Genomic DNA, 27,775 nt, shown 5'->3' on the forward strand with positions numbered 1-27,775 from the left:
ATAATTATTTTTCTTCAAAAGACTCAAGCAGATCGAACTCTACCCATTGTTTGTTATGTTAAAATTTCCTTTTTACGATTTGTTCTTTGTTTCTTCATTTTCATGATCTGTTTTGACCCAGATGTTGAGTTTGCCTTTAAAGCCCTCTTACCATTTTGTCTCTACTTCCGTTGGCCTTCACATCACTCTGCTTTCCCTGGTGGCCCTTTGCCGGTCTTCTTTGTACTTGTATGACTGAAGGACTGAGTGCGCAGAGTCACAGAGGTACTCTCTGCTGACTGCAGTCTCCCGGGCTCTGCCTGAGGCAGTGAGGAAACGGGGCTATGCCACTCTTCCTACAGCAAAGGACTTCCGGTATTACAGGACCACCATGTGGAGCCTGTGCGCCCTCCCACCTGTGGAGTCAGGGAGGCCGGCACTCTCCGAGTCAGGGAGATGCGTCACCTGGGCTGGGTGTGTAGTCATATTTAGGGCAAGCACTATATCGATCCAGGTATTTTTCTAGCTACTTAAAATGCCCAGCCCCAAGTGCAGTTGTCTCTTAACAAATGTTAATTCTCTCGAACTGACTTGATTTCAATAAGAGTGTTTTTTGGTCTTGACTTTTTAAAAATAAAAATTCAGAAAAATGTAAATTGTGGCAAAATACACATAACGTAAAGTTTGCCATCGTAAGAATTTGTTTGGTTAAAAATGACAGTTCGGTGGCATTAAGTGCATTCACATTGTTGCATAATCATCACCAACCACCCACCTCCAGGACCATTTCTCTCTCGCAAAACTGCAGTTCTGTACCCATCAAACATCCCTCCTGTTTGTCCTCCTCCCCACCCCCTGGGAGTCCCCCTTCCACTTTCTGTCTCTGTGAATTTGACTCCTCTAGGTACCTCAGCTAAGTGGACTCGTACAGTGTTTGTTTTTTTGTGACTGGCTTATTGCACAGAGCATGAAAATGTCCTCGAGGTTTATCCAGGCTGTAGCATGTGTCAGAATTTCCTTCTCTTTTTAAGAGTGAATAATGTTCCATTGTATGGATGTAGCACATTTATTTATGCACTCACCTGTGGATGGACAGTTGGGTTGCTTCGGCCTTTTGGCTGTCGTGAATGATGCTGCCATGAATACCAGTATATGGTCTCCAGTTTTGAATGAGGCCGGGCACTGGCATTTCTCAAACCTTTAGTCCTTACCCGTTCCTCTTTTTTTTGACCCTGCTAGATATTTGTGCTTTCGAAATCATTGTAACTCAGGCTTTCTCAACGTACTGTACTTACGGGACTCGAGGTGTGAGAAAATACTGCAGATTAAGTTGAAGACACTCCCAGGCCGGATTCAGACTTGTGTTTCCCTTTCGTTTTTACTCGTAGGCTTCGCGGTGACGGCACAGGTGGACGGGGACCAGCATCTCAGCCGCATCTTTGTCAGTGACGTCCTCCCTCACGGCTTGGCGTACGGGGAAGGTCCGTGTGGCCCAGGGTGCCTCTGCTCTCCCTTGATCCAAAACTGTGACAATGTGGTCTGGCTAGCGAAATGCTCTCCTTACAGTTTCGTCAGAAAATGGTTTCTCTCAGAATGTTAAAGAAAGTAAACTTAAATAGTTTCATTGACGGGACATATGCGTAAACATAGAGCATGTCGATGTGCGTGTGGTTTGAGGTTGTCCGTGCACAGAGAGAGTGTGCATGCATATTACAGAGAGAGTGTGCGTGCATATTATACGGATGGATGGAGACGAGAGGGTGAGAGCCAGACAGGCAGGCAGACGATAAAGAGAGGGCATTTCCCAGGACTTTCACATCAGATACATAGAAGGACCATTAGCTCGAATGGCTCTCGAATCGTTTCCCTTTAGGCTGTTCTTTCTGATCCTAGAGGGAGTTGAAATTTGTTTTGTTGTCAGTGGCATCTAAGTACATTTTGGCACTTTTCTTCGAAGATGGTGGCAGAATAGCCCCTGAGAGTACATGGTCTGTGTTGGCAGCCTTCTTTAATCTTGAAACGTTTTTCTCAGCGATCTCTTTCTCTCTTTTCCTCCTCTGTTTCCCCTTCCTCATTCTAGGGCTGAGAAAGGGCAATGAAATCATGACCTTAAATGGGGAAGCTGTGTCTGATCTAGACCTTAAGCAGATGGAGGCCCTGTTTTCCAAGAAGAGTGTCGGGCTCACTCTGATTGCCCGGCCACCTGACCCAAAGGGAACCCTGTGTACTTCCTGTTCAGATAGTGACCTGTTCTCAAGGGACCAGAAGAGTCTGCTACCTCCTCCTAACCAGTCCCAACTTCTGGAGGAATTCCTGGATAACTTTAAAAAGAATACAGCAAATGGTAAGTAAGCTTCGTTCGCTCTTCCTTCTTAACTGCTGGTATCAACAGCCAAAATTTGTAGGTTATTGTTTTGCTTGCAAAAGTTAGGTTATTTAAACTATTCAAAGAATGTTTTTTTTAATTATTTATTAGGAAAACACAGATGCCAACCAAGTAGACTTGATCAAAATTCCATGCATTTTAGTAATTAAAGCACTTTCGCGAAAATAGAAAATAATTTTGTATAATGAACACATTCTTTGAAATTGCAGAATCTTTTAAAAATCATCCATGATATTTAGTATTGTACTTGCTGTGTGATTGAAGGTAGATGAAAGCTAACGTAAGTGCCAAAGTTGATTTTCTATTCAGTTGAGTCAAAGACAAAAACATTTTGCGATATTCTATTGGGTCTTAGAATAGTTGATGCAATTCAATTCTTTACCTCTTTTGTGAAATACTTTCTCAGTAAACTGCAAGCTTTGACTGTAGGTTATGAATTTTAAAATTTTGTAAGGGCACGAATATGAAAAATTGTTTGCCAATTTATTTTTCTAAAGGTAAAATGATTTCCATATGAGGAAATCATTCAAAGGTTTCAATTTCTGAGCTTATCACTCATACATATTTCAGACTTTGCAGTGAAGTGAATAAGGGACTCCAGCTAATACTGAAAACCTGCAGTTTCTCTCTGCGCCCCTAGAGGAAGCTGGTGAAGCCCCATTAGGAGACGGAGCACGGGGTCTTCATCCTGCAAGCTCACGAAGTAATTTTTATACTTAATTACAGTGATAGCGGATTTCCAATTGGAATCTCTGCATGATTACCCAAAATGAATGAAACACACAAAAGGGGAGTTGTCAGGATAGATTTAATTATGAAGCAAGTTTATGAGGTCATTTTTGGAATTAAAAAAAAATCAGACTGTAAGAGTTGTGATTCAGTACCGTGCATAGTGCTTCCTCCTCTTCCCTCCGATTTAAAATACCGTGAAATTGACTGTTGGCATATAAAAGTGGATGTCGTGAAACAAAAGTTACGATGGGACTAATGAACTGCTTGGTTCGATGAGGGCCATCATTCGGCTACCCCGGGCTGCGCCGTAGGCCTGAGTGTTGCCCATGACACACACCTGTGTCCCCTCGCTGGGCTCGTCGTCCTTGTGGGATCCATCCCTGCCCGTTACATCTCGAGGTATTTTATCATAGTGAGAAATAACTGCAGAGTCATAACACTCTGGTACTTGCAGCAATGAATTTCTTTAAAAAGTAGCAAAAGGAGCAAATTGACCTTTTTTCTTTTCTGGTAGGATCAAGCTAAGCTTGGTTACCACTTTTTTTTTTTTTTTTTCCTTCTTGCAAGAAAGCAGAATCAGAATAAAGAGGAGGTCCCGGATGTGTTAGACAGCTATGACGTGACACCCTAGGGAGCCGTTCTGATGGCGTCAGCCCTTAGAACTTAAGGAGGCCACGTCTGTGTGCGCAGGTGGCCTCGCTGGAGCGTGGCACTGCTTGTCCACAGCAGCTCGTCCTGCAGTTCCCTCTGCTTGTCCTTCCCTGGGGGCTGCTTCCCGCCAGCCAGGCGGGAGCCACTGACCGCTCGGGTGGGGCGGGGGGGGGGGGGGGGTGTTGTTCCTGGCGAGCCTGTGCGCTCTCTGCTCTGTGGGGTGAATCGTTCTCTCCCCAGGGAGCGGCCGGCTGTTACCGTCTGGCCCCTTTACTGTCCCATAGTAATGTGCTTGTGGACTGCTTCCCCAAACACTTTGCACATGTGGAATTTATTTATTTTCTTTTCGAAGCGGTTGCATAACCTACGAAGGAAAGTTAAATACCCGTGAGTAAACATCTCAGAAGGAAGTCTGTCCACTTCTAAGATTAGTGGAAGAGAAAATAAGGGGTAGGTAGGTGAGAGATTGAAAGATGAGAGAGAGCCATGAGGAGTGTCGTTTGTGCGTGGTACCGTGATTGTACGGGAACCCTGCTTTTGTGGAAGTGCAGAGATGGGGCGATGTGGTGACAAACACACAGGCTTTGGGTCAGACCTGGGTCCGAGTCCCCGCCTGACCTTTCCAGGTCATGTTTCCTTGGGGGCAGCCCTCGGCCAGGCAGGCGTGGGCTTCCGTGTCTCCTGCGGAGGAGACAGGTCTTCAGACGGCGCCGTGGGATCGAGCCCCCTTTGCCCTTGGCGGTCCCCACGCCCTTCTCCTCTCACCTTCCCTACGCCTTCACTCGGGCCTCTTGGGGTCACCTTCCCAATAAACCGTGCCCACACCCTAGGCTCAGACGCAGCTTCTGGCGAGCCCAGGTGAAGACACCCAGCCTCAGCTTCTCACCCAGATGAGGCTCCCGCGCCCGCCCTCGTGGGTCGCTGGCAGGTTTGAGGGGATCCGGGCATCTCTGCTCCTTACATGGCAGGAATTCTGAAAATCCGATTCCCCTCTCCCCTCCCCCGTGCGGCCTAACGCTTCACTAACAATGACTTTGATTTGCTTTGGCAATGAATTAGAAAACAGCAGCCTCATTTCTTGCTTAAAAAAAGAAAAAAGATAAAAAATAAATGAGTTTGAAAAATAATTTTTTCATATCACTTTGAGTTATATTCAGGAAGGGTTATTTCGGAGTCTGCCCCTCCCTAGATTTCAGGTTCCTGGGGCAGCAGATTGGTTCCAGGACCCTTTTGGGAACCGAACTCCAAGGATGCTCAAGTCACTTCCATCAAATGGCACAGTGTTTGCGTATGACCTACACACATCCTCCCGCATCCTTTAAATCATCTCTGGATAACCGATAGTTACACCCAATGCACCGTAAATGCTAGGTAAATAGTCGTTACGCTGTATCGTTTAGGGACGAATGACAAGAAGAGGTCTGTCCGTGTTCAGTACAGACGCAGCCGTCATAGGCCTAACTACACAGTCTGTGTCAGCAACAACGTAGCTTTTTCCCCCGTGTTTTCAATCTGCAGTCGGTTGAATCCGCCCGTGCGGAACCCGGGGACGTGGAGGGCCGACTGTACTTGAAAAGAAGGAAGGCATTCCCATGTTGTTTCCCAGAGAAGCCCGTCCTCTGCCTGGTAATGGAAACCAAACGGCCGGCTCTCTGGAAGAAAAGCCCTGTTTTTTTTATACAGAGGAAGAAGAAGCGCTAAGCAGTTGTTTTGGGTGTTATCTTGACTAAGCTGAGTATTTTGTGTCCCCGCTACTTAAAATGTCTCAGGCCCTGGGAATAAGCTACACGGAATTCCAGGCTGTGGTCTACTTTTGGCTTGGTCAGGTGTCCAGAAATTAGTATTTGCTAGCTTTAGTCTCTTAATCAGGTGTGACCAAAACAACGCTCTCATTGTTTGACAGGAAGAAGTCTTGGCCATAGTGGCAGGTCCCAAGGAGCCAGGGTTGCTGTTCAGGTGCTGTGCTTTTCTAGAAAAGAAGCATTCTATTGGGGTTAGAGACTCATCAACACATGTAACAGTGAAGACAATGGTCCTCATACTTCGCAGAGCGTATGACTTACCTGATGAGCTTGTGCGAATGCCCATGCCTGGGGCCTGTTGTCAAAGAGCCCCCTTCAGGAGGGTAGGGTATTGCAGTCTCCGGTACCCAGCATTCATCACACTGCCCCTGTGGCCGTTAGTCTCAAGGTGGGTCCGAACCTGAGCAAAGGACCTTCCATTTCCGAATTCTTCGGTGCCGAGATTTTGAGGATTAAATGAGATAACGTGTAAAATTGTCAGTAAATTGTAGCTATTGTGCTTGTGTGTTGTCAGTCTTGGAATTAGGGGTCATATGCCCCAAACCTGCACCACTGTCCTAAGTGTCTTGCAATACAGCCAGTTGACTTGTTAGACAACCTCATTTGTTCCTCAGGAGACACTGTCCCATCTGGCAAATTGAGTGCCCTGAGGAGCGAAGAACTTCCGGCAGTCACCGACTTTGCCATATTAAATTCCTGAGTTTCCCGAGAAATGAATGACCATTTGATTCTTGCCTTTAAGGGTTTGAATTTCTGCCTCAGCATCCACCGTAGAGAGAGGAAATGTCCACGGGCTGTGTTTGACTTGGACGGAAATATCATCTGTAAAGACTTTTTATAGAGAGATTTAATTTTGCCTCTGGAATTCCCCAAAGAGGCAGGTGTTGTTTTTAAGTCAACAAGGCAAGCATTGAAGGGATTGGAAGCCCCAGCCCTGTTTACTCTGAGCTCCCATTAATGCTGTTTTGGTGATTTGAGTAGGAAAATCCCTTTTCTAGTGTATGCCATCTTTTGAAAAATTCCAAAATCTTTTCATCGGGCCTGGGGTTCCTGAATCCTCTTTCTGTAAGCACCGAGCTTGTTGTGCCATTAACGTAGTTTCGATTTATAAACAGCTGTTAAGACTGTGTTGTTAGGACTGGGGGTTTATTTTGCAGGAGACAAGATAGAAAAGACCTACGTCCCTGCCCCCACTCAGACACTATCAACCCAGCAAATGCTTACCCGATGATGAAGGTAATTGCAGCCTGAGGTTCTTTTTTTAATCCCTCATCACCTTTGAATCACTCTCTTTTTAAATTGATGTATGAGTAGTGTGGCATCTCCAACTACCAGAAGCCACTTAGATGCAAATTTGCTCTTTGGAACGAATCACCCCCCCGGGAACGTATGTGTCCATAATACACCTTCTCACCAAGGGGAAGAGTTACAGAGCCAGCTCTGATGTGGCAAACCCACTTATTTCCTGTTTATGAGGGTGAGGGCATTTTGCCTTCATAGCTGGGTTCAGGGTGACTAACAGCATTTAGCTCAGAGAAAGCTCTGTTTGTGTGTAAATCTGCCATTCCGGAGTCTGTCGGGCTGACACCCCAAATTCATAGATGTAAAAACATATTAAAGTTGCTAAAGGTGGTTGCTGCATTTAAACAGCTTTTTAAAAATGTGATTGGGAAATGCTCATTTTATCTAAACCCAGGGATCTTTGGTCTCTGAATTATTCGTTTCTTATAACGGTGCTGAACGTAGTTTTCAGTCTCATCCGTGGACGTGAGCATGTGTCTTTCTGTTAGCAGTGAGGGAATTGAGGTGCTGGGATCCCAGTTTCCTTATAAAACTCAATGTCGTTCAGGATATTTGGTTCCCTTTTTCTCATTTTCAGTCATTCGTTTATTCACTTGTTTAACAAAATAATAACATTTTGTTAAATGCTGCTGGTACATAAAGGGAATTAGACATTATTTTCTACCCTCAAGAGGCTTATAGTTGAGTGGGAAAAGTAAAACACTTGTAAGTAAGAGGTCGTGGTTTAAAAACTAAACTTTGCCCTAAAAAGAATTAGATGTCCAGCACACAGGTGGAATTCCATTGGTTTTTCTATTCATTTCGAGTAACAGAGGCCAGAAGAGAGGTGTGAGATCAGAGAGAGGTTTCTGGAAAAGTCAGATCAAGAGCATTCGATCCGAGCTGCAGGTGGACAGCTTATAGAACAGAAGGTGTGTGGTGGAGGTGGGGGCAGGGGGCTCAACCCAGGACACAGCGGCTGGAAGTAGAGGTCACCTGACTCATCATGTGTGAAGGTAAAATGGGAAATACAGCTGGAAAGTCGATTGGGGACAGACCGTAGAATAAATTAATAAATAAGTTAATAAATATATCCTGACCTTTAGGAATTTATAAAATATCATGGCATGTATCTGGGGGAAAAAAAATTAGTGAGTATTGCATGGTTTCTCTTTGCCTTATATAAAATACAGAGGATTTGGTCACTTCATGACCACTAAAGTGTGGCTTGAGATGCTTCCAGGTAGATAGCGTGTAGCTGCATGTCAGCCCTTTTATTCTTCTACTGCAGCATCATTCCTTTTGGCCGTAAAGCATCGCTGTTTTTCATGACCAGAAGTCCAATGTAAAATAAACACTCAGATAAGTGCTTCAGAGGAAAGAATGAATGACTGCGGGTGCCCTATGAAACCTAAGTGCTCCTCAGCATCATGAAGCCATATCCATTGATGACGTGATCCTCACAGGTCACCTTTAGGGGCAGCAGGCCCTTCTGGCTCTGGCTCTGGCGGGGGCAGGAAAGGAGATGCCCTGTAGCAAAGAGGATAATGTAGGAGCCGAGGGAGAAGCTGGTCAAGTTTGCCAGCACTTAGAGTAAAAAATGGTCCCGAATTAGCTCTCCTGTGTTAAATGCAAATACATCTTTCAAGTAAGAATTTACAGAACTTCCCTGAAGACCACGCTGAAATTTCTATTGGATAAGTCACTTTTAATATCCACTTGAGAGTTTGAGATGACTGGGTCACATATACTCACCTGTGTGTGCAAAGTGAGCCAGCTCTCCCAAGTAGTATGTCTATGAAGCTGTGTTAGCCGATCGAAAAAGGAACTTTATAGCCTGTTACATAAAGGGAGGGGTGGGATTTGACTATGCCTGTGGAGATGATGAACACCGATCGCCAAATGATGCTTGTCTGAGTCCCCATTTTTGTTCCCCTTTTGGGGAACAAATGTGCTTAAAAATGAATGGCATTCCCGACTTCTTCCTCCCTAGGAGGGAATTGAGACCATCAGGAAAGACCAAGTGGGGTCTCTCCACGTCAGCTGTCACTCCTCGAGACAGCCATATCGAGACTCTATCTTTAATTTTGGGGGTTGGTAATACATCATGCGCATGGTACATAAATCAGCAGGATTAAAGGTGAAACAGTGATAGATACATCCCTCTGAGCGATGTAGTTAGGAGAATGGACACTAAGCAGACAACCTGGGTTCAAATCCTAGCTCCAGGTTCATTCACTTATTAGCTGTGTGACCTTGGTTGGGCAGGTCACTTCAGCTCTCTGTGCTTGGTTTTTGCAATGGTAAAGTCTAGGATTTTTATTGGGTTAATCAGATAATCTTCCCAGGACATAGTGTAGGCCATGTAATTATTTGTTAAATAAATGAAGCAGAAGAATTTCTCTCATCCTGCTTTTAGCCACCCAGTTTCTTGTTCGGAGGTCATTGCTATTCTCAGTTTCTTTCTCAGCCTGGTCTGGAGACTCTTCAGTGTTGGAGGAAGTGGTGGGGTATTTTTTCTGCTTTATTTTTACTGTGTTATCTTAGGACATGGCTGTGGTAGGCAGAATAATGGCCCTTCCCCCACGAGCGTCTACAGCGTAAACCCCAGAACCTGTGCCGATGGCAAGAGGATCTTTAAAGATATGATGAAGCTGAGGGTCTTGAGATGGGGAGGCTGTGCTGGATTGTCTGGGCGGGCGCGGTGTAATCACAAGGCTCTCGATAAGAGGGGGCAGGAGCGTCAGAAGCAGAGGTCGGAGTGATGCGGGCCCCTGCGCCAAGGGAAGCGGGTGGCCTCTAGAAGACTCTCCCTTCGGGCCTGCAGGTGGAGCGCAGCCCTGCCGACCCAGTTCAGTCTTCCGCTACCCTCACCCTGGAAGTGTAAGATGACGTGTGTTTATGTGTCCAGCACTGTGTTTGACGGCAGAGATACAGAAATGAAAATCCTCAGTCCCCCTCTTCAGGTGCTGTCGGGCGGGTGGGCGTTTGAACTGACAGCGGTCACAGCCACCATCATAACTGATCTAGTTCTGCAGTTTCTAAACTTTTTGGTCTCCAGGTCCGTAACTGTTAAAAATGATCAGGGACCCCAGAAAGCTTTAGTTGTGTGGGGTGGGTTATCTTTACTGTATTAGAGATTTGAGAAAGTTTAATAATGTTTTTTAAAGCGACAATAATGAATCCATTTGATATCTGCACAGTAAGCATATTTTTAATGAACTAGTTCTGCAAACTAAAAAGTTAGTGAGAAGAATAGTATCGTCTTATATTTCCTTGCATATCTCTGGACTCTGTGCCTTAATATAGAACAACTGGATTTTTATATCAGCTTCTACATTTAATCTTTGTAATGCATGTTTCGATGGAAGTTATTTGAAGAAAATCCAACCTCGTGGATATGTAGTTGTAAAAGGGAGGAATATTCTAATAATCCTTTCAAATAATTGTGGGTCTTCTTTTTGAATATTACACCCAAACTCAGCAAGTGGTATTCAAGGTGAGTTGGGATGTGGAATCTGAAACATTATTGGCGGGCTTTTCTTGCTTATGTTGAAATCCATTCGCCTATCTTTGCATTGATCTGCTACTCTTGTTTTATTTTCTAACATGCAGTGGTTATTTGGAAAATATTAGGTCACTAGGTTATGTAGCTCTTCCAAATATGGACATTTCTTTATGCATCGTTAAAAATCATATTCATTGATATCGTTGGCAAAATGTCACGAAGTATTGGGAAGCTGTCTAGCTCACGTTGGTGGAAACAAGTTTTCTAAGATTTAGGTGTTTGCTGGAAAGTTTGAATTATATCTACAAATACTGTCAGCTTCCCACCCCCCCTTGGAAATGACAGGCTCATTTTGTTCATTTTTTTATTTCATTTTATTTATTTTATTTTGATTTTTTTAGACGAGGGAACCCTTGGTTGACCTCACAGATTGCAAGGACCTTGTCAGCTTACAATCCCTTATTTTTTATGCCTACAGCACCTTGTCTTCCTAGGTGGTCTCCCATCCAGGTACTAACCAGGCCCGACCCTGCTTAGCTTCTGAGATCAGACAGAATCAGGCGTGTTCAAGGTGGCATAGCCATAGACTGCTTTGTTCATTTTAAAGAAAATATGTCCTGTCAGTTGTTTTCTCGAATAACAATTGTCTTGTGAAAAACGTAGCTCATTCAGATTGCAGCAGAGCGCATAAATGCTTGTCCGTCAAATGACCATCGCAGAGGCTCTGACAGGGGCTCCCCGGACACGTTTCTAAGAGTTGCGATTTAGTGAAGGCAGTCATTTTTACTGCTTAATAGAGGACGTTCTTAAGTGAACCTGGCATGGTTCTCGGTAGAGGCATGTGGTGACAGAGAATCACTCCCGACGAGTACACTGGGTGCCGCCGTCTGATGCATGCTGTGACATGGGCAGATTGCCCGGCGTCGCCTCGCACCATCGGCGCAGATGCACTCGGAGAGGACGGGGCAGATGACACTTGGCACGATTATAAAAATAACGCTGAACTTGCGGTCCCTTTAGGAAGGATCTCGGTGGCCCCAGGAGTCTACAGACTCTACTTTCCGAAGGGTCGTCACAGCACACGTAAGGAGTAGCCGTCCGACAGGAGCGGAAGGCTCAGGTCGCAGGTCATCACGGCTGCTTTGGAGGGATGGCCTCACTTGCGTTACACCCTGAAGAAAGCAGAGCGTGTTCTAGGCACAGAGAAGATGTGTGCGTGCGTGCGCGTGCGTGTGTGTGCGCGCACGTGTGTGTGTAGTCTTGCTTTGGGGAGACATATGAGTAATACAGGGTTATCGGAGGGTCAGGTGCAAATGGGGAGGAGAGAAAGATAAGACTGGACAGGTGAGCAAGGGTCAAGTCCCCGAGGGTCGTATGTGCCAGGTGGAGAGGCCTGGGTGATGAGGATACGCAGGGGAGATGAGACAGGGCCCTGGTGTTGGGGACATCGTCGAAGCGACTGATGGTCCGACTGAGAAATGGTGACGGCGTCGGCCAGGCTCGAATGAGGCTTGGGGGCGGGCGGCCCTGTGGTGGCTCTCCTGCGTTTTCCTCTGCGGGGCGCCGAAGTGTGTCGGGGTGCCCTCCCTTAGCGCAGCAACGCTCTCGCCTGCATTGTATCGCCAGTGAGTCAGCAGATGTGAGTAGAGCCACTCAAGAAATATGAGCCCGAATGTACGAATAAGTGACTGCGAGAAATTCCCAGAGCGTCCATTTCCAACGTTGACTTTATTTTTCAACAAGGTGCCGATATGTACGCTGTATCCCAAATGTGGTCTGTGCAAAGTGCAGAAAATAACCCCGTGGCTAAGAAGGAAACATGGCTTTATTTAGGAGGTTCACTCTGGTGCAAACAATCGGACTTTGAGAAATCTTTTTCCCTTGAAGTTGAGCAATGAACTGCCGTAGTTAATTTTCTTCTTCTTCCTGCAATGAGATCCCCGTTATTCATGAAGAGCATCCTGAGGCCCAAGCTGGGAAACAGAAAATATTGTTTTCTGTTTCATTTCCCTTTCGTCTAGTCATTGAACAAATATTCAGTGACTGCCCACATTGTCACATATCATTTCGGGAGTGCCGGGGATGCAGCGAACACAAGGTAAAAACTCCTCGCCCACATGGAGCTCGCATGTTAGTGCCTAGAAACGTAATGAGCGGTTAAGCGTAGTGAATCCGTGAATTATAAAGTCTGCTAGAAGGGGATGGGAGGGCTGGGGGGAGAGAGGGGGCAGGTTGCAGCTGTAGATGGGGCAGCCAGTGGTCCTTTCTGAGATGGAGACATTGGAACAGAAACTCGAAGGCGAGGGCCGGGGCTGTGCGGACGTCTGGAGCAAAGCTTTTTAGGTGGAGGGAACAGTCTCCAAGGTGAAGGCTCAGCACATAGTCCCGTGTGCCCGGGGAGGAGCGAGGCAACGGGGGAGTTGTGCAGAGACCAGGGAGGACTTCGCAGCCCAGTTCAAAGTCTGGCGTTTGTTCCTAGGGTAACAAGGACCATCCCATGGATTTGAGCAGAGAAGTGACATGAGCCGGCCAGGGTTTTAAAAGCATCACTGGCCACTGAGAACAGGAGGCCAAGGAGGGGGCGGAGGCTCGTGCGGTGACCCCGGCGAGGGCGATGCTGGCTTGGCCCTCGGTGGGGGTGGACCCTACAGGACTTGCTTAGAGAGCAAGTGTAGGTGTGAGGGGAGAGGAGGCCAGGATGACTCCCCGGTCTGGCTGAGCAACGATGGAGAGGCTGGCCGCAGGCAGCTCTGGGGGACCCCAGGAGGGCGTTCCAGGACACCTTGAGTTCCACCTGCTTTCAAAATGGTTTGAAAATGGCTTATCCTGAAAGCCTATCAAGAAACCCCCCACAAAATTAATCTAAATTAACAACATGAAGGGAAAGGGAGGAGATGGGAGCGATGAATTGCCTGGTTTAAAGATTTCCACTCAGAGCGAAAGGCAAACATGTTCGTTTACAGGCGAAATCAATAGCATTTGAAATACAAGGGCAGCAAAATCCATTGCGTTCACTTCAGACCGTTCAGTTATGATTTATTACATCTTCTGAATTTATTTCGGACCCTACAGGATTCCGCTCCGACTAGCCATTTATAAATTGTCCATTCCTGTATTAATCCTTTTTTATGTTCTGCTTTTTTGGCTATTACCATCTTTAACTTGCTATGGGGAAATCTGACAAAGTTCCAGTTATCCAGTTTCGTTACTTGAGAGGCGCTCTGGGGAAATACACTTGGAAAGAGACACGTGAACTCGTTGGCAGAATTCGTTTGTGTGTTCTACCAGGAGCCCCACCAGCTGGCCCTGGAGGGCAGGCAGGTCTGGGCGACCTGGGCAGTTTATAGAAGGCCCATCCTCCAGAAGGCCCCAGGGGGCTTCCTGCTAGATCTGGAATTCCCAGGGAAGCTCTCAGAAGCTTCTAGGCACAGGACATGCTAGGCTTAACTTTTCTACACTTACTTTTCCGACACTAGTTCTTTATTCCTAAACCGATGTTTGTAGATCCCGCCCAGACTTCTCTGTTTCCATCGGCGAAACATCATGCTCCTGTGAAGTCTGGGCGCCTTTGCACAGTAGTGTTAGCATAATTATGTGAATTTTGTCAGTATTTTTTTTGTTAATAAAAATGATTAAGGAAAAGGGGCTCGCGATGTCGATAAGAAGTCTAGCTTTCATAAGATTGATGCCTGTGGGGTAGGGTTATTTTAGCCCATAAATCAAAACCACAGCTGGAAAAGAGTAGTAACTTCTGTATCACCAGTGCAGGCCAGTGCCGATGTGAGATGTGTGTCAAGTTTGATTTGGGAGTTGTAACATTTATAAATGTCTGTTGGTCTAGGGTAAGGGCATCCGGGTTCTAGCTCCTGACCTTGTGCTTGACCTTGAGCAGCTTCCTCGAAGTTCCTGTCTCTGCAACTCTTAAAACGAAGGATTGGACAAAACAGTTTAGTCTTTTTAATTTCTCTCTCTCAAATTCGGTTGTTTAATATGATCAAAGCAGCAATTTAAATGGCCCTAGAAATGTGCATTTCTTACAAAAGTTTGTGAAGTGAAAAAAAGTAACGGATCAAGCTTTCCATTTTGTAACAAGTCTCTTTACCTCTTTAAATAGAATCAAGTCTCGGCTGCCCTAGAGAGTTTAAGGCTTCGTAATAATAACAGGCTGTCTCAAACATAAAGATCACCAAGAACCTTAAAAGCATTAATTATCCCTTACATCACCCCGATGGAGCAGAGATGTGTTATTATCATTTGACTTTCACAGCTGGGTAAATCAAGGCACAGAGACACATTGAGTTGCTAGTAACTTGGACAAGGTCATGGGGAGTGGTAGATAGGGCAAGAACTGTGTTGGCTTGTTTTTCTCTCCACAGAGAGGAAAATGTTGGGGTTTTAACCACTTTTTTTTTCTTTTCAAAGATTTCTCTCTTAACATACCTAAAGTAAAACCCAAGGACAATGTGCCCTGTGGTAAAACAGAGTCAGATGTAACTGTCTGGGTGGTGGCCGATGGGCCTCGTCTCATCTGGGTTCCTCTCTGGAGGCTGGGGTGGTGACCGGCTCGTGATCATTTATTTGGGGCTTTCTCAGTCCAGGGAGAGGTCACATGTTTAGTCGTAGTTTCACTATCTTTAGTCTTGTGTCTTTTTTTTTTGTTAATTTACAGATTTTCATTAACCTGACAGTGCTGTCTGTGACTGTATGTTTTGTGTGATTTGGTTCTTTGAAACCCACCTTTCATGGAGTTTTACTCTAATTTCCGTCCTGTAAAATCTGCACTGACATTCTTATCTTAAAAAAAAAAAAAGTATAATTCACATACCGTTAAATTCATCTTTAAAGTGTACAGTTAAGTGATTTTAATATATTCATGAAGTTGTGCAACCAGCACCATTAATTCTCGAACATTTTCTTCACCTCAGAGAGAAACCCTGTACTCACCAGCAGTCACTCATAACTCCCCCAAACCCCCAGCCCTCGACAACCATTAATCTGCTCCCCGTTCTGTGGACATGCCTAACCTGGACATTTCACATATGCAAATAGAATGATGCAACCCAGACCTTCGTGCCTGGCTTCTTTCATTCAGCATAATGTTCTCTAGGTTCATCGGTGTTGTAGAATGAATCAGTACTTCATTCTTGTTCATGGCTAAGTAATATTCTATTCTATCTTTGAATCCCACGGAACAACAGCACTTCCTGAAAGCAGGTATTCCGCGTGGGTTCGTTTTCCCACAGCACATTCCCTAACAGAATCTTGTGTGTACGTTTTTGTTCTTTTCTTAGGTTTCTTCTCAGAGTCTTTAAATACATTTCCGACTAAGTACTTCATATGGGTTTTGAACTTAAATTCCACTTCATTAAAGTTCTTCAAGTGTCTGAAAAACAGCGGTGTCCGTCATGGGCCCCTGAATGTAATTGTGACCCCTAGATGGTCCTCCTAGCTCTGGCAGAAATCCGCTTCTGAAAGAATCGAATCCTTTACCATCGACCTCATATTTTCATCAGGAACCTCATAAGGTTCCAGGGGAGGCCCTTTGCCTCCTTTCTGTGGGCTAAGCACGTGCCTCTGTCACAGCGAGAGCCCTCACGGAGAACGAGAATGAGGGTACACCCCACCTTTCTTCTCCTCTTCTAAGAAGGCCTTCCTGCGCTAGGTTGTAATCAGCAGGGAGGGTGCGTATGGCACGTCTCTGCCCTGAAAACACTTGCCATATTCCTGTTTTTCTGCATAGTCTTTCAGACGCTGAGAATGTTTATCACAAGACAAGTGGACTCAAATCATGACAGCCTGCTGTTAAGAAACGTTTCCTGCCAGGATTCACTTCTCTTTGTTTATCACCAGACATCTTGCATCAGCAGTTGTCTGTAACCTCAGGTTAAGCGGACTTGGAAGATTTATAAAATTTACATTTTTCTAGCATGGTATTTATGCTGCGATAGAATTTACTTCTCTGCAGGCTTAACAATGACATTCAAACTGATGCTTTGAATTTTCTTGACATGAGAATAATAACAATAAAGAAATGTAGAGTCCTAGATATCTTCAGAAAAGTAGGTTAATCTTTATACCAGAAGCACATAATATTAATGGTGGTCTCTTTGTGAGTGGTGCAGTTTTGGACTTGAGTAGCCTTTGAACGTGGCCAACTCAGAGTGATTTTTTTCTCTCACTGAATAGTCCATCTGTTATTTCTGTTATTCTGTTTAATTGGTTTTATTTTTATTTTATTTCGCTGACTGATGAAGAGTAATGTTTGCCTAGATGACAGAGTACTGCAAATGTGATTAATGAAAAATGTCACAAACCACTGCATATTTGAGTAAAAACATAAGAAAAATTGAGAGAAATATGAGTTAATTAGAAATAATCATTATACAAAGTTTGCAAATTTAAAAATCTTAGGAGAGTTTAAGTTCTCTGCGAATGAACTGAGGGCTCAATGTGCTCTTGACATTATGATAAACTGTGTCGTGAGCATTAATGCAAAATTTTACAGTAGTGCGTACAGCTTGGAAAACTAAAAAGAGAATTGTAATGTCGTATTTACAAAATGCTGACTTCTTCCACTGGCAGCTTGGACTTACCAAGATCTTTGCCTTTTCGTAAAATTGCGTTCACATTAAAAACAAACAAATAAATACACAAAAAAAGATAAAGAAATTGAATTAGATAATTTCTGAGTTTCTTTTCAGATCTAAAATGTATTGATTCCCTACAAACTGCTCACCTATGGAATTACATAGTGGACATTCTGAGAAACTATATAGAGAAATCGCATAAATCAAGTAGATTAATAACAATTCACACAAACTGTCACCCGAATGTAAGTAAACACAAAGCTGTTAAACGTCAAAGGTGTACAGCTAGCGTCATAGGGGATTATGTAGCTGAAAACGTAATTCAGCCATTTACGATACACTTGTAACTTTTTTGATATTATTTTTAGATTTTTTTTTTTTTTTTAGTCTTCACAGCATTGCTATAGGGAGTCCAGGGGTTCATGGTTTACTCAGCTAACCCACTGCTGAGCCTGAGATGACAGTCTCAGTTCTACATGCTGCATTGTGTGTCTGAATGCGGTCTGTCTTCTCATTGCTGGCGAGCACCTCTCCTCTTTCTTCCAGAAGCGAGGGAGCTAACCTTCACTTTGCTCTGGCTCTCAGCTGTGTGCTTTTCGGTGCGTTTTGCATCCTCTGGCGTGACTGGCCCTCCCAGAGGCAAAGTCAAGGTCCTGGCCACAGAGAGAGGGGGAGATGGCTCTTGGCAGAAGGAGTACTGCCCACCAGTACTCCTTTGAAAGTTTATGGGTCCGTTTCTGGATTTGATAATGATTTGGGGGGAAAGTTGGCATTTAGTGGCTGGGGGACCTGGTCGCCGGATGTCCCGCATGCTCAGGTGAATCCCTCGCCTCACAGAATTCTTCCACTGGACATTCATGTAGGTGAGAAACATGTGCGTATTTATCTGGGCCAAAACCCAGCTCCGTTTTACAAATAAACACAAATTATCCCCCCACCCCATCTCACCCTTCCCACACACAGCTTTAGGGTGCTTTCAGTCTTGTAGGTATGCCACAACCCGATAAATCAAGGGGAGTTTGTCTTGCGTTTTGTTCAGGACTTTGTCAGGAATTTTGTCCTTTTGGAAAACCCTGTCGCTGGTGGCAACACCCTTTATGCATCTGAACTGACAGCAGGACACACCGACTTCGGACATCGGTGTGCGAGGACGCTGGGTCGCCGGCCGAGTCTCTGCGGGGCGTGTGTTGGACGAGCTTCTGGACCGGTTGCGCCCAAACATGTCCATGTCGGAGCATTTTCTTAAATTACAAACGATTTTTCATTGGCTTTTCTCCCTGCGTTGCCATTATTGCTTTTTTTTTTTTTGGTGAAGTTATGTATGGAGATGGCTTAAGAGTGAACTTTATTTCAGGATAGTAAAAGTACATATTATTATATAGATACGTTGGATCTGACAGCGTTGAGAATCAGCGTGCTGCAGCGCACGCTTAGAAGTATGAAAAGCATAGTGTACAAATAATCTCCCTCCTCCTGGCCCGTCCTTTCCGCGAACTTCAAGTGAATCCACAACCCACAAAGTGAGCAGAGCTTTTCCTGATGCTCTGACCACCAACGTTAGTTTCTCAAAAAAAAAAAAAAAAAAAAAAAGTCTCTATCAGATAATGGAAACAAATGTTCTTTCATTCTGGTTTCTTGTTTTTGGCCTGGGGAGATTGTAACTCGCCTCCTCTTACAGTTGCCATTTCTGAGACCGCAGGAGATAGTCTCAGACTCTTCAGGAGGGGTTCTGGCTCCCTCTTCTCTGCGAACCCTTGTCTTGTCTTCCTGTGGTCAGCTCCCGCTGCAGCGCAGGCAGAGGGCCTGGCCCACCCTCCCTGAGACCCAGCTGCCTGGTGTCCCCAGGCTCTGCGGGCAGCCACCTGGGTGGTGCCTCTGGCCTGGGAAGAACTCGCTGCCTCTTCTTTTGCTACCTGACTAAGAGGAAGCGGCCAGTGAGGCCGGGGTTATGGGGCGGCATCAGCTGAATGAGCCAAACGCTGTAGCCTCCTGCTGAGCAGAGCGAGCGCTCCTGAGGAGTAGTAAGCAGCAGGCAGGAGACTGGCAGGGACACCGTGTGCCCAGGCCCGTTCCCAGACTTCCCAGTGCCACCCATGTCCCGAGAATTCCTGGTCGTGCGTATCACAGCCTGGTGCCCCTTATGCTGTGCGCGTGCGCGCGCGTCTGTGAGTTAGGAGAGAGAGAGAGAGCGAGAGATCGGTGCAGGGCCCACACTCCTGCATACTAACTAGGTGAGACTGGATCTGGAAGGGATGTAAATGTAACTTTGAATTCATATTATGAGCCGTGTAGGCGAGGTGACCTTAGCTTCAGCATTTCCTGATGTTTCTATTTTTAAGTTGCTGCGCAGGAAGCGACTCGAACGTAGGTTTTGCCCTTTAATCGGAAAGGCGCCGGGGTGGCGAGCCGCGTGGCCGACAGTGACACCGGTGGGGTCTGTCCTGACGCAGACCCCGGGGGGAGGACGCTGGGCTACCAGGCGCCTCGTGCCCGAGGCCCGCTTCCCGCGCCCGGAGGACGTGTGGGGCGAGCGGGAGAGCGGGGGGCAGCCTGCCCGCTGCGTCGTCACCGTCCAGCAGATGTTCGCTCCTTGCAGGAGAAAGCCGTCTTCGCTGGTTTCACGTGCGGTGCCTGCCTGGCGGTGTGCCTGGTACCTGCGGGTGCCTGGCGCCCGGCACCCATCTGACACGGGAGCTGGTAACTGAGTCTGTCCGTCCAAAGGGAGGGACCGAGCCTCTCTGCTCAGCCGCCGCGTAGGTGCTCTCGACGGCCACCGGAGATGCTAGACGTTTGACGTTGCTGGGCCCCACCCCGGTGGTCCACTTCACGGGAATAAGGCAAGAAACAAAAGTGCGTGTTTGCTAGATATAAGGACAGGCCTTGACTTGATTCCGTATTTTTTTTTTCTTTCAGTATTTACCATCATATTTGCCAAAGCCTCCTCTGGAGCCAGCCCGAACTTCTGTCCGGTAGAGGGACAAGCAGAGGGTGGGTGGGGGGCATGGGGATCATGCGCCCTAAGGCCTGTCCCCGTGAATACGTCCCCACGAGGCTGCTCTCCAAGGCGGGAAGCCAGGCTTTCGGTGGGCAGGGGAAGGACACATGTACTGGCTTCAGCAGCTGGTGCTCAGGACGTGGGCAGAGGCCGGTGGGGCCACACGTAGGGGCAGCGCCTGTTGAAACCAGCTCGGTAAATAAACATTCGCGTTTTCCCGGCCTACACTCCCCCCGCCCCCCAGGCAGTTTGCTGTTCTCCTAGAACCTGCTTTCTTCCCATTTCTCCTCTGGAAAGGATGCTAAGGGCACATCGCTTTTCACAGGGATGCAGGTCCCGGCAAAATCTGAGGAACCGGAATCCCCAGGTGTGACGCTGTCAGGCCTGGTGTCCCCTGTGCTCTGCCCTCTTAAGATCAGCGATGGTGCCTTGCCGGTGGGGTTGGGAAAGGAGTCAGTCACCACAGAGACTGTTTGTGCCCAGATCTGACTCAGCATCTGTGAAATTTGGATGGTGGAGCAGCTCACAGAGCTCCCGTCTTGGCAGGGCTCAGGAACCTTCTAGAACTGCCTCCTCCTCTGGGATCCCCGGAGGCCACCAGCCTTGCTCGGAGCTGGTTGCTGGGATCCATCCTGTCCCAGCTCATGCCGCAGACAGGATGCAAGCCACGCCCAAGGGCTGCTGAAGTTAGGGGCCCCGAAGGGGATGGGGGAGCCTCGCCGCCGCGTAGTGAAGCCTTTTATCCTGGGGCGGGGCCGGGTTTTGACAGGAAGGCCACCCAGCGTTCTGTCCCCACGAAACATGTCGCCTTTGGAAGAGATAAAAGTGGTTTGGGGGGTTTTCAGCACTGAAGTTCCAAAGTTGTGGGAATAGATGGACTAGATGACTCAGAATTCACATGACACCTGCTTTTTTGACATCACCGTGTTATTTTCCCGAGCATCCATCTGGCTCCTTCCTGCAGGCTCCGAGCTCCTGTGCCCGAGCCGCCTCCGAGAGCCCCGGGGACTCGAGGTCTCCCTCATCGCTGTCTCCCCACGACTCGGCACGCACCTGACGAGCAGCAGGTTCCCAGGACTCTTCACCGGGAGTCCGCGAACCAGTCGCTGGCTGGTCGTGTTTTCTGTATTTGACAAACTCTGGAGACACCGGGGTTCGTCCTTTGCAAGGTCCGGGCGGCGGCGACGCAGATTCGAGTCCGTGGCTTCGGTCGGCCGTGTGCTCTGCGTGGCTTCTGTCACGCTGCTCCTCCTCGAGTTCCCTGCACTCCTCAGGCCGTCGCTTCTCCCCGAAGGCAGCGGCGTCTCCTCCGGGGGCCCCTCCTCCCCGGCACGCTGTGCATCGGCGACGCCAGGGTCCTCGTGTGCCTGTGTCGCTGCGCAGTCTCCCTGGGTGCCGTCCATCCCCCCGGCTTCGCTGCCAGATTTGTCGTGATGGTCCCAAATCCACATCCCTGCGCAGACTGTCCCTGCACTACTCGGCCTCTGGGCGTCTCCTCCCGGGGGGTCGACATGCATCTCAAACGCAGCAGCGTTCCCAAAGCCAAGCACGTGGCTCCCATCCCCACCCTTTCCTGTTCCCCGTCTACCTGGTCACCTAAGGCGTAAAAACCAGGCGCCTCTGCCTTCCTCCCTCTCTTTTCTGTACGTCCTTATGTGAAATAGGGGGCGGAGAGGGGAACCGTGGCATCCGCCCGTTCACCTTACTTCTTTGCCGTCGCTCTGTTCTGTGTTCCTTTGGGTCCTTCCACCTCACGCCCTTCCGGTTGCGGTGACGTTGTGACTGGTTCTTCTGCTGAGGTCTTGCCCTCCTTCAGCTCCTCTGTACGAGGGCGCCCTTCCCTGCCTGCCCTACTCCGTGCCACGGTCACACTCAGCAGGGTCCCAGATCCCGCTGGACCCTTCCTGTTCTGATTTGCCTTTACGCAGTCGCCTGCCGTTTGTGGAGTACCCTGTCCCCACTGTGCGCCCCGCCTGCTCATCTTCAGCTTTCAGGACGAATAAATACCCCTCAGATGTCAGGACCTGGTGCAAGTGTCTCCGGTCCTGGGAAGGCTTTTCGGCCCCCTGGAGAATTCACCTTGTCCCTGAGTGTCCCCGCTCAGCCCTGTGCGGACTCTCCTCACATCATCCATGACACTTTGTTGTACTCGTGGCTCTGCCTGTCCCTCCCGCCCTCCCTAGTCACCTCTCCCCAGACCGGAAGCTCACCTTGAGAGCAGAGACCGCGTCTCATTCGTCTTTGTACTCCGAGCACCGAGCACAGCACCTGGACGATAGCCAGGGCTCAAAATGTGTGCATCGGATGGGAGGGTGGGGGGTGTGTTTATGCCGAGCACGGCAGGTGCACGGAGCAGCCTCAGGAGCTGTGATGGGGGAGCAGGGGCGAATCACTTTGGATTTAGGGCATAATCTTGCTTTCCGCGTGCTCTGCTTGCCGTGGCGTGGCGGTAAGGACCCGGGGGAGGCGAGCCTGGTATCCCCCACCGGTCACTCCTCCCTGAAATTTGCCAAGGGATAGCTCATGCTTTTGTGATCGGTACTGCCCCGTCGGGCTAACGGAACTCTGCAACCCACAGCCATGAAGTGTGACTTGGAGGATCTGGTCCTTTTCTGGGTGAGATTAGGGTGTCAAAAGAAGGAAAAGGAAGAAGAAGTGGGCACTCCAGTATTCTGTAGAAAATTAAAACATTTTCTTTAGGTCTTGTCTTAAAAGCAAGTGCCTGAGTAGTGGTCGGTGATATCAGCATGGTTCATGGACTAGCATTTCTATCTGTGAATTCCCTCAACCTCCTAGGGCTCCCATAGCTTCTAAAAGTCTTCCAGAGGTCATTGTCCTTGCCCCCACCATACTGGAGAGTTTGTCAACGTCCATTTGTGCCTTCGAGGCCTAGATCAACTCAGGTGTGAAACCGATGACTTCTCGTAGCTAAGTGGGATCCAAAGCCATCTGATTTCACCTAGTTGAGGAGACAGTCTACCAAATACAAGAATTAGAATGCAAACCTGTGTTATGTTTTAATAGAGCTTGTCTTTCCATCTTTCTTGCATTTGCTCACTTGAGAACCACTGGAAAGACTTGAGACGGCGTGTGTGTGTAGGTGGAGGTTGGAAAGCCATGTGCTCCACTTACCTGTTATATTAGTTCTTAACCCTTACTCCACAAGGTTAACGCAGGTTTGCCATTCCTCTCAGGACTTTCAGTTTAGGAGGAAATTGTGGTCGATCCCAGAAAAAGAACTATACTTGTAAATGAGGGAGTCGTGGGTTGTAATAAGAATCTACGCTATTCCGTCATTGGTTTTCCAAGATATCCTGGTGATTTTACCCTCACTTAGCCAGAAATGCGGAAGTGCCAACAATGGTCACAGCTGTTTGATTCTTGGTCCAAATAAATTATTATCAAAGGTCGGAGTTTAGTGAATTGTGGTTTGCATAGCAATGACAAGAGGAACAAGGCATTCAAGTCATTGTTTCGATCGGTCATTGGTCACCTTTGGTGACAACAGACAGATATCGTTTATTCAATTAGCCAGAGCCCACCTCCGTTTCAGAAGACCAGCTACGTGCATGTTGTAACGTCAGCGTCACCGAGGACCGCTATGTGCGGCCTCCTAGGGGGTTCGTTTTTTCCCCTTTCCTCTCTCTCTCTCTCTCTCTCTCTCTCTCTTTCGCTCTCTCTCTCTCTGCCTTTAAACCAGTCGTGACTAATCTCTGCCGATGGCCAAACCCACATATGTTTTTGTCCCTTTTCATGCAGATTTCAGCAACGTCCCCGACATCACAACTGGCCTGAAAAGGAGTCAGACCGATGGCACTCTGGGTCAGGTTTCCCCCAGGGAGAAAGCGGAGCAGACGTTCAGGGTAAGATGCCGCCCCGAATCGCAAGTAAGGACCCGGCAGGCAAGCGTTAACGCCCACCTTTTCCTTAGGCGGGGGACAAAGAAGATGAGTCGTCCCGTCCCTGGATCCGGCAGTCACGAAAGACGTGTTTCTCCCCACAGCCGACAGTTTCCATATTTATTTGAAGCGAGGTACTGAGGGGAGCCGCCGACTCTGGCCAGCCCTCCGTGCCTCCTGTCAGGCCGCCACAGAGCCATGCGAACACGGTCATTCGTGTGGTAGGACGGTTTGGACAGGAAAAGTCTAAGCTCCGATGTCCTGAAAGCCACAGTAAATCACTATCCCATTCCTTTTGTGTACATATTTTGACCAAAGCTAAGTTATTTTTTGGAACGTTGTCATTTGGTTGCGGTAAAATTCATAAAACATAACGTCTCCCGTTTTAAGCACTTCTAGGTGTACGCTCCAGTGGCGTTAAGCACATTCACAGTATTAGGCAACCGTTACCGCTGTCCGTAGCGGGAACGTTTTCATCACGATGGACAGCAACTCTTTGCCCACCAGGCAGTAACTCCGTGTTCGCCCCAGGCCCTCACACGCACCCCCCCCCACCCCCCCATAATGTCACGCTTTCTGTCTCGTTCGCCTGTTCTCGGTACCTCATAGAAGAGTGAGCGTACACCACCTGTCCTGTTGTTTCTGGGCCATTTCATTTAGTATGATGTTTTTCCTGTTCATCCATGTCGTAGCGTGTGTCAGAACTGAATGCCACCTTTTTTTTTTTTTTTGTACGGCTGAATAATACTGCATTGTACGTATACACCGCATTCGTTTATCCATTCATCTGTTGATGGACATTCGGGTTGTTCCCACCATTTGGCTGTTGCGGGCGATGCCGCAGTAAACACTGGCATACGATCCTCGCTTGCATCCTCATCTTCAGTGCCTCGGGGCGTGCCTCTGGAAGGGGACTTGCTCGGTCCTGTGGTGATGCCCCCTTCCGCACTCCCCTGGCAATGCGTGAGAGTTCCAGTTTCTCCGTGTTCTGGCCAACGCTCGTCATAGTCCACCCCTTTCTTGCGTTTTTAGCTCTTCTTAGCTCTCGTTTCAGAAGTGGTCTCATTGACATCTGTTTTAATTCACAGTCCAGTTTTAACTGACTTTGAAATAACTATTGTATTTCTTGCCTTCGCCTTAAATACAAATCAAGAATGGAGGAAATACAAGCTATGGCATGTATATAAATAAAACGCACAGCAGGATCACGCTCCAGTTGGGTTTAGACAAAGATTACCACAAGCCAGTACCTTGGTGTGAGTGGCCCTGCGTGTGTCCTTTGGTGACCGGTGACCTTCCCTGTGAGAAGGGCGGATGCTGACGGCCACCGGCCCTGGCCTCTCCTCCGTTCAGCCTCTTCCTTGGTTATCCACCCCATTCCCTATCTACCGCCTCAACATTTCCCTTCTTTCTGACTCTCATACAAAGCAAATACTCAACCGCCTTCACTGGTCTGGTTATGCCCCCAGGATGCAATTTCTTTTACTAAACTGAAACCACGAGCATTTTAAATCTTACTACTCTGTCCTGTCTCTGGTGGGTTATTTATTTTTGAGAATCCATTATTGTAGCTACTATTCATCTTACTTTTTTTTTTTTTTTGCTGAAGAAATAGATGCTAGAACATCAAAGAGATGTGTTTTGATTGCTTTGTCTTAAATTTTTTTGAAAAAGCAAATATTTCTGAAACACTCAAGTAGCTAGGCTGTCTATTTAAGGTAAGTGTGCCTGTGGGCACTGTACAGTGGGGCGGCTCGGGGAATCACTTAACGCCATCACGGCTAATGATTTCCTCTCCGTCATAATCCGTTTCAGTTATACATTGAAATTCTTCAGAAGGAAACGAAATTCTTCTCCAAATTTTATATTATTTTAAGATTCAATGAAATATTCAAAAAGTTCCCACGTGGAGGCCGTTTCCGATTCTATCGTTTAACAGGACCTATCGTCACAAAGCGTTTACAAAATGAACATTGGAGAAGCAATTTAGAAATTAAGAAAAGGAGTGAAAGCCGCCATTCAGCTTGACATCGCGGCTGAGCTTTAATTTTCATTGTTAAAAGGGTCAAAGGAGAAAGGAAATAAATACCAAAGAACGTAGAAAAAATGTTAAAAGAGAACATTAGCATGTAAAGCATCTGTCGTCAAATTCCTCTCAAGTGGTCATCACACCTTCTTCTAACTTGAAGACACCTCTCTCTATGTCACAGTGGATTTCAGTACATAAAATCCTAACTAAATGCCCAACAATTATTCAGTTCACATGTTCTTTGCTTCTTACGTGAAAGGAATCAGTGACCATCGAAAGTAATAATTGCAATGGAGATGAGTAAAGAGGAAATTTTGAATTTAAGAATTAAAGATAATTTTCCGTTTGTAGTATTATTTTCAGCCTCCTAGAAACATCAGGCTGTATCTAAAAGGAATCTTTCTCTGTTTTCCACATGGCGACTTGGGAGATTTATGATGCGAGCCTGGCGCACGCTGGGCGTGGATCTTTCGGGACCGTCCTGGTGCTGTCCCATGATGCCCGTGGGAGGCGGTCACTCTGCCGAGAGGAGACCTGCCCTGTTTCCAAGGCTTCTCTGTCTGACCCATCGACCCTTCTCAGGGGTCATTAACTTCTTTTCAGATTAGACCCTGGTTGAACCTGGGCCGTTTGGGATATTTTTACTAACAATATTCTACACTTCAGAACAAGGAATAATTTCCCTCGAAAATCGAACGCAGCCTGGCTTGATGAAGCACAGCTGTAACTAAGGCTTTTGACAGCCCCACAATTTCTGCAAATGGTTCCTAATTGATTGCCTTCTTTCTCCTCAAGGGTACCTATTACTGTCACAGCTCTTTGTGTGCCCCTGTCAACCTCTCGTCGGTGGGAGATTTTTTTTTTTTTTTTTTTTTGGTATTGTTAGAAATTAGCTTGTACTATTGTAATAGTTTGGAGTTTGAAAGGAATAAACAATTTCCCTTTGGGTGAGGGGGTTGAAAGTTCCCGGTTTGTTCTGGGAACTGGAGGTGTGCTAAGCAGTGCCCCCCCCCCACCCCGGAAATGCTGCTTGTGTCTGTTTTTGGCTCTCGGAGCTGGCTCTGAAGACGGGGCACTCGGTGGCTCTGTCACCTCCGCGTGCGCCCTAACCTGGTGCCCCCCACCCCACCCCGCCGAGCGGGTGGGCTCCTGGCCAGGGGTAGACATGCAGAGGAAGGGGGTGGGCCTTCCCTGATGCTGCCTGGGAGGAAGAGCTTGGTGGCGCTAGGGCATCATTGTGAATGTGACTTGGAAGAACAGTTCGGGATTTTTTTCATTGCCTGGGAATGAGAGCGAGAGAGAGAACGTGTGTGTCTTACTCATTTCTCAACAGCCGACTCTAGATGCAGTCATTTCTCCCAGAGGGAGCAGGTCTCTTTGAACTTCCCTTCCTATGTTCAGCACGTAAGTAAACGAGGGCTTTGATTCTGAGGGATGCAGATTGCGGTCCACGTAAGGGCTTGCTTGCATGGTTTTCTCTGTCTTGAAAGTTGATTTTATGGTAAAATGTCTAAAGACTGTCATGCAGCTGAAAGGATATGTATTTTTTTTTGGGGGGGGGAGGGATTCCGACATTGATGAGCACTTTTTACAGCTAAGGATAAGAAGATTTCTTTTGGATACTAGTTATTCTGTGGCATTGTCAACTTTTCTCGTTCCAAGGATGTGTAGGTCTTTAAATTGATCTCTGAAATAGTTTTGTCCTTTTGAAATGAAACACAAAGAATTCAGAGTCTTAGGGAAACTTCGAATGTTGAATCTGTAAAACGCGTTTGAAAAGAGAAATAATTTGAAGACCGTAATTAATTTTATGCTTTGTAAAATTTCCTCGGAGTACAGCACATACTTGTATTGGACTTAAATGCTATTTAAAAAATCCACAAAAGGGAAACCGTTTTCCACAGGGTAAGCAGGGTTTTTTTACTT

The 27,775-nt window shown here is 47.1% G+C and overlaps 1 protein-coding gene and 1 pseudogene across 9 annotated transcripts in view; one reads left to right on the forward strand and one right to left on the reverse strand.

The window, feature by feature from the left end:
• Positions 1-27,775, forward strand: part of TIAM2 (TIAM Rac1 associated GEF 2) — a 217,719-nt gene that overhangs the window by 157,472 nt on the left and 32,472 nt on the right. For 5 of the 9 annotated variants that reach the window (XM_036222944.1, XM_036222951.1, XM_036222964.1 and 2 more), the window contains 3 exons: positions 1,368-1,460; positions 2,060-2,323; positions 23,681-23,808. In XM_036222944.1, the coding sequence (XP_036078837.1) occupies positions 1,368-1,460; positions 2,060-2,323; positions 23,681-23,808 (485 nt within the window). Of the gene's footprint in view, positions 1-1,367; positions 1,461-2,059; positions 2,324-11,208; positions 12,438-23,680; positions 23,809-24,387; positions 27,254-27,775 lie in introns of those variants that run through there. The other 4 variants (XM_036222993.1, XM_036222973.1, XM_036222974.1 and 1 more) reach the window with 3 other exon arrangements.
• Positions 10,809-10,927, reverse strand: LOC118605577 (annotated as a pseudogene).

Source organism: Rousettus aegyptiacus, unplaced genomic scaffold (assembly GCF_014176215.1).
Source record: "Rousettus aegyptiacus isolate mRouAeg1 unplaced genomic scaffold, mRouAeg1.p scaffold_m13_p_1, whole genome shotgun sequence".
Classification (NCBI taxonomy): Eukaryota; Metazoa; Chordata; class Mammalia; order Chiroptera; family Pteropodidae; genus Rousettus; species Rousettus aegyptiacus.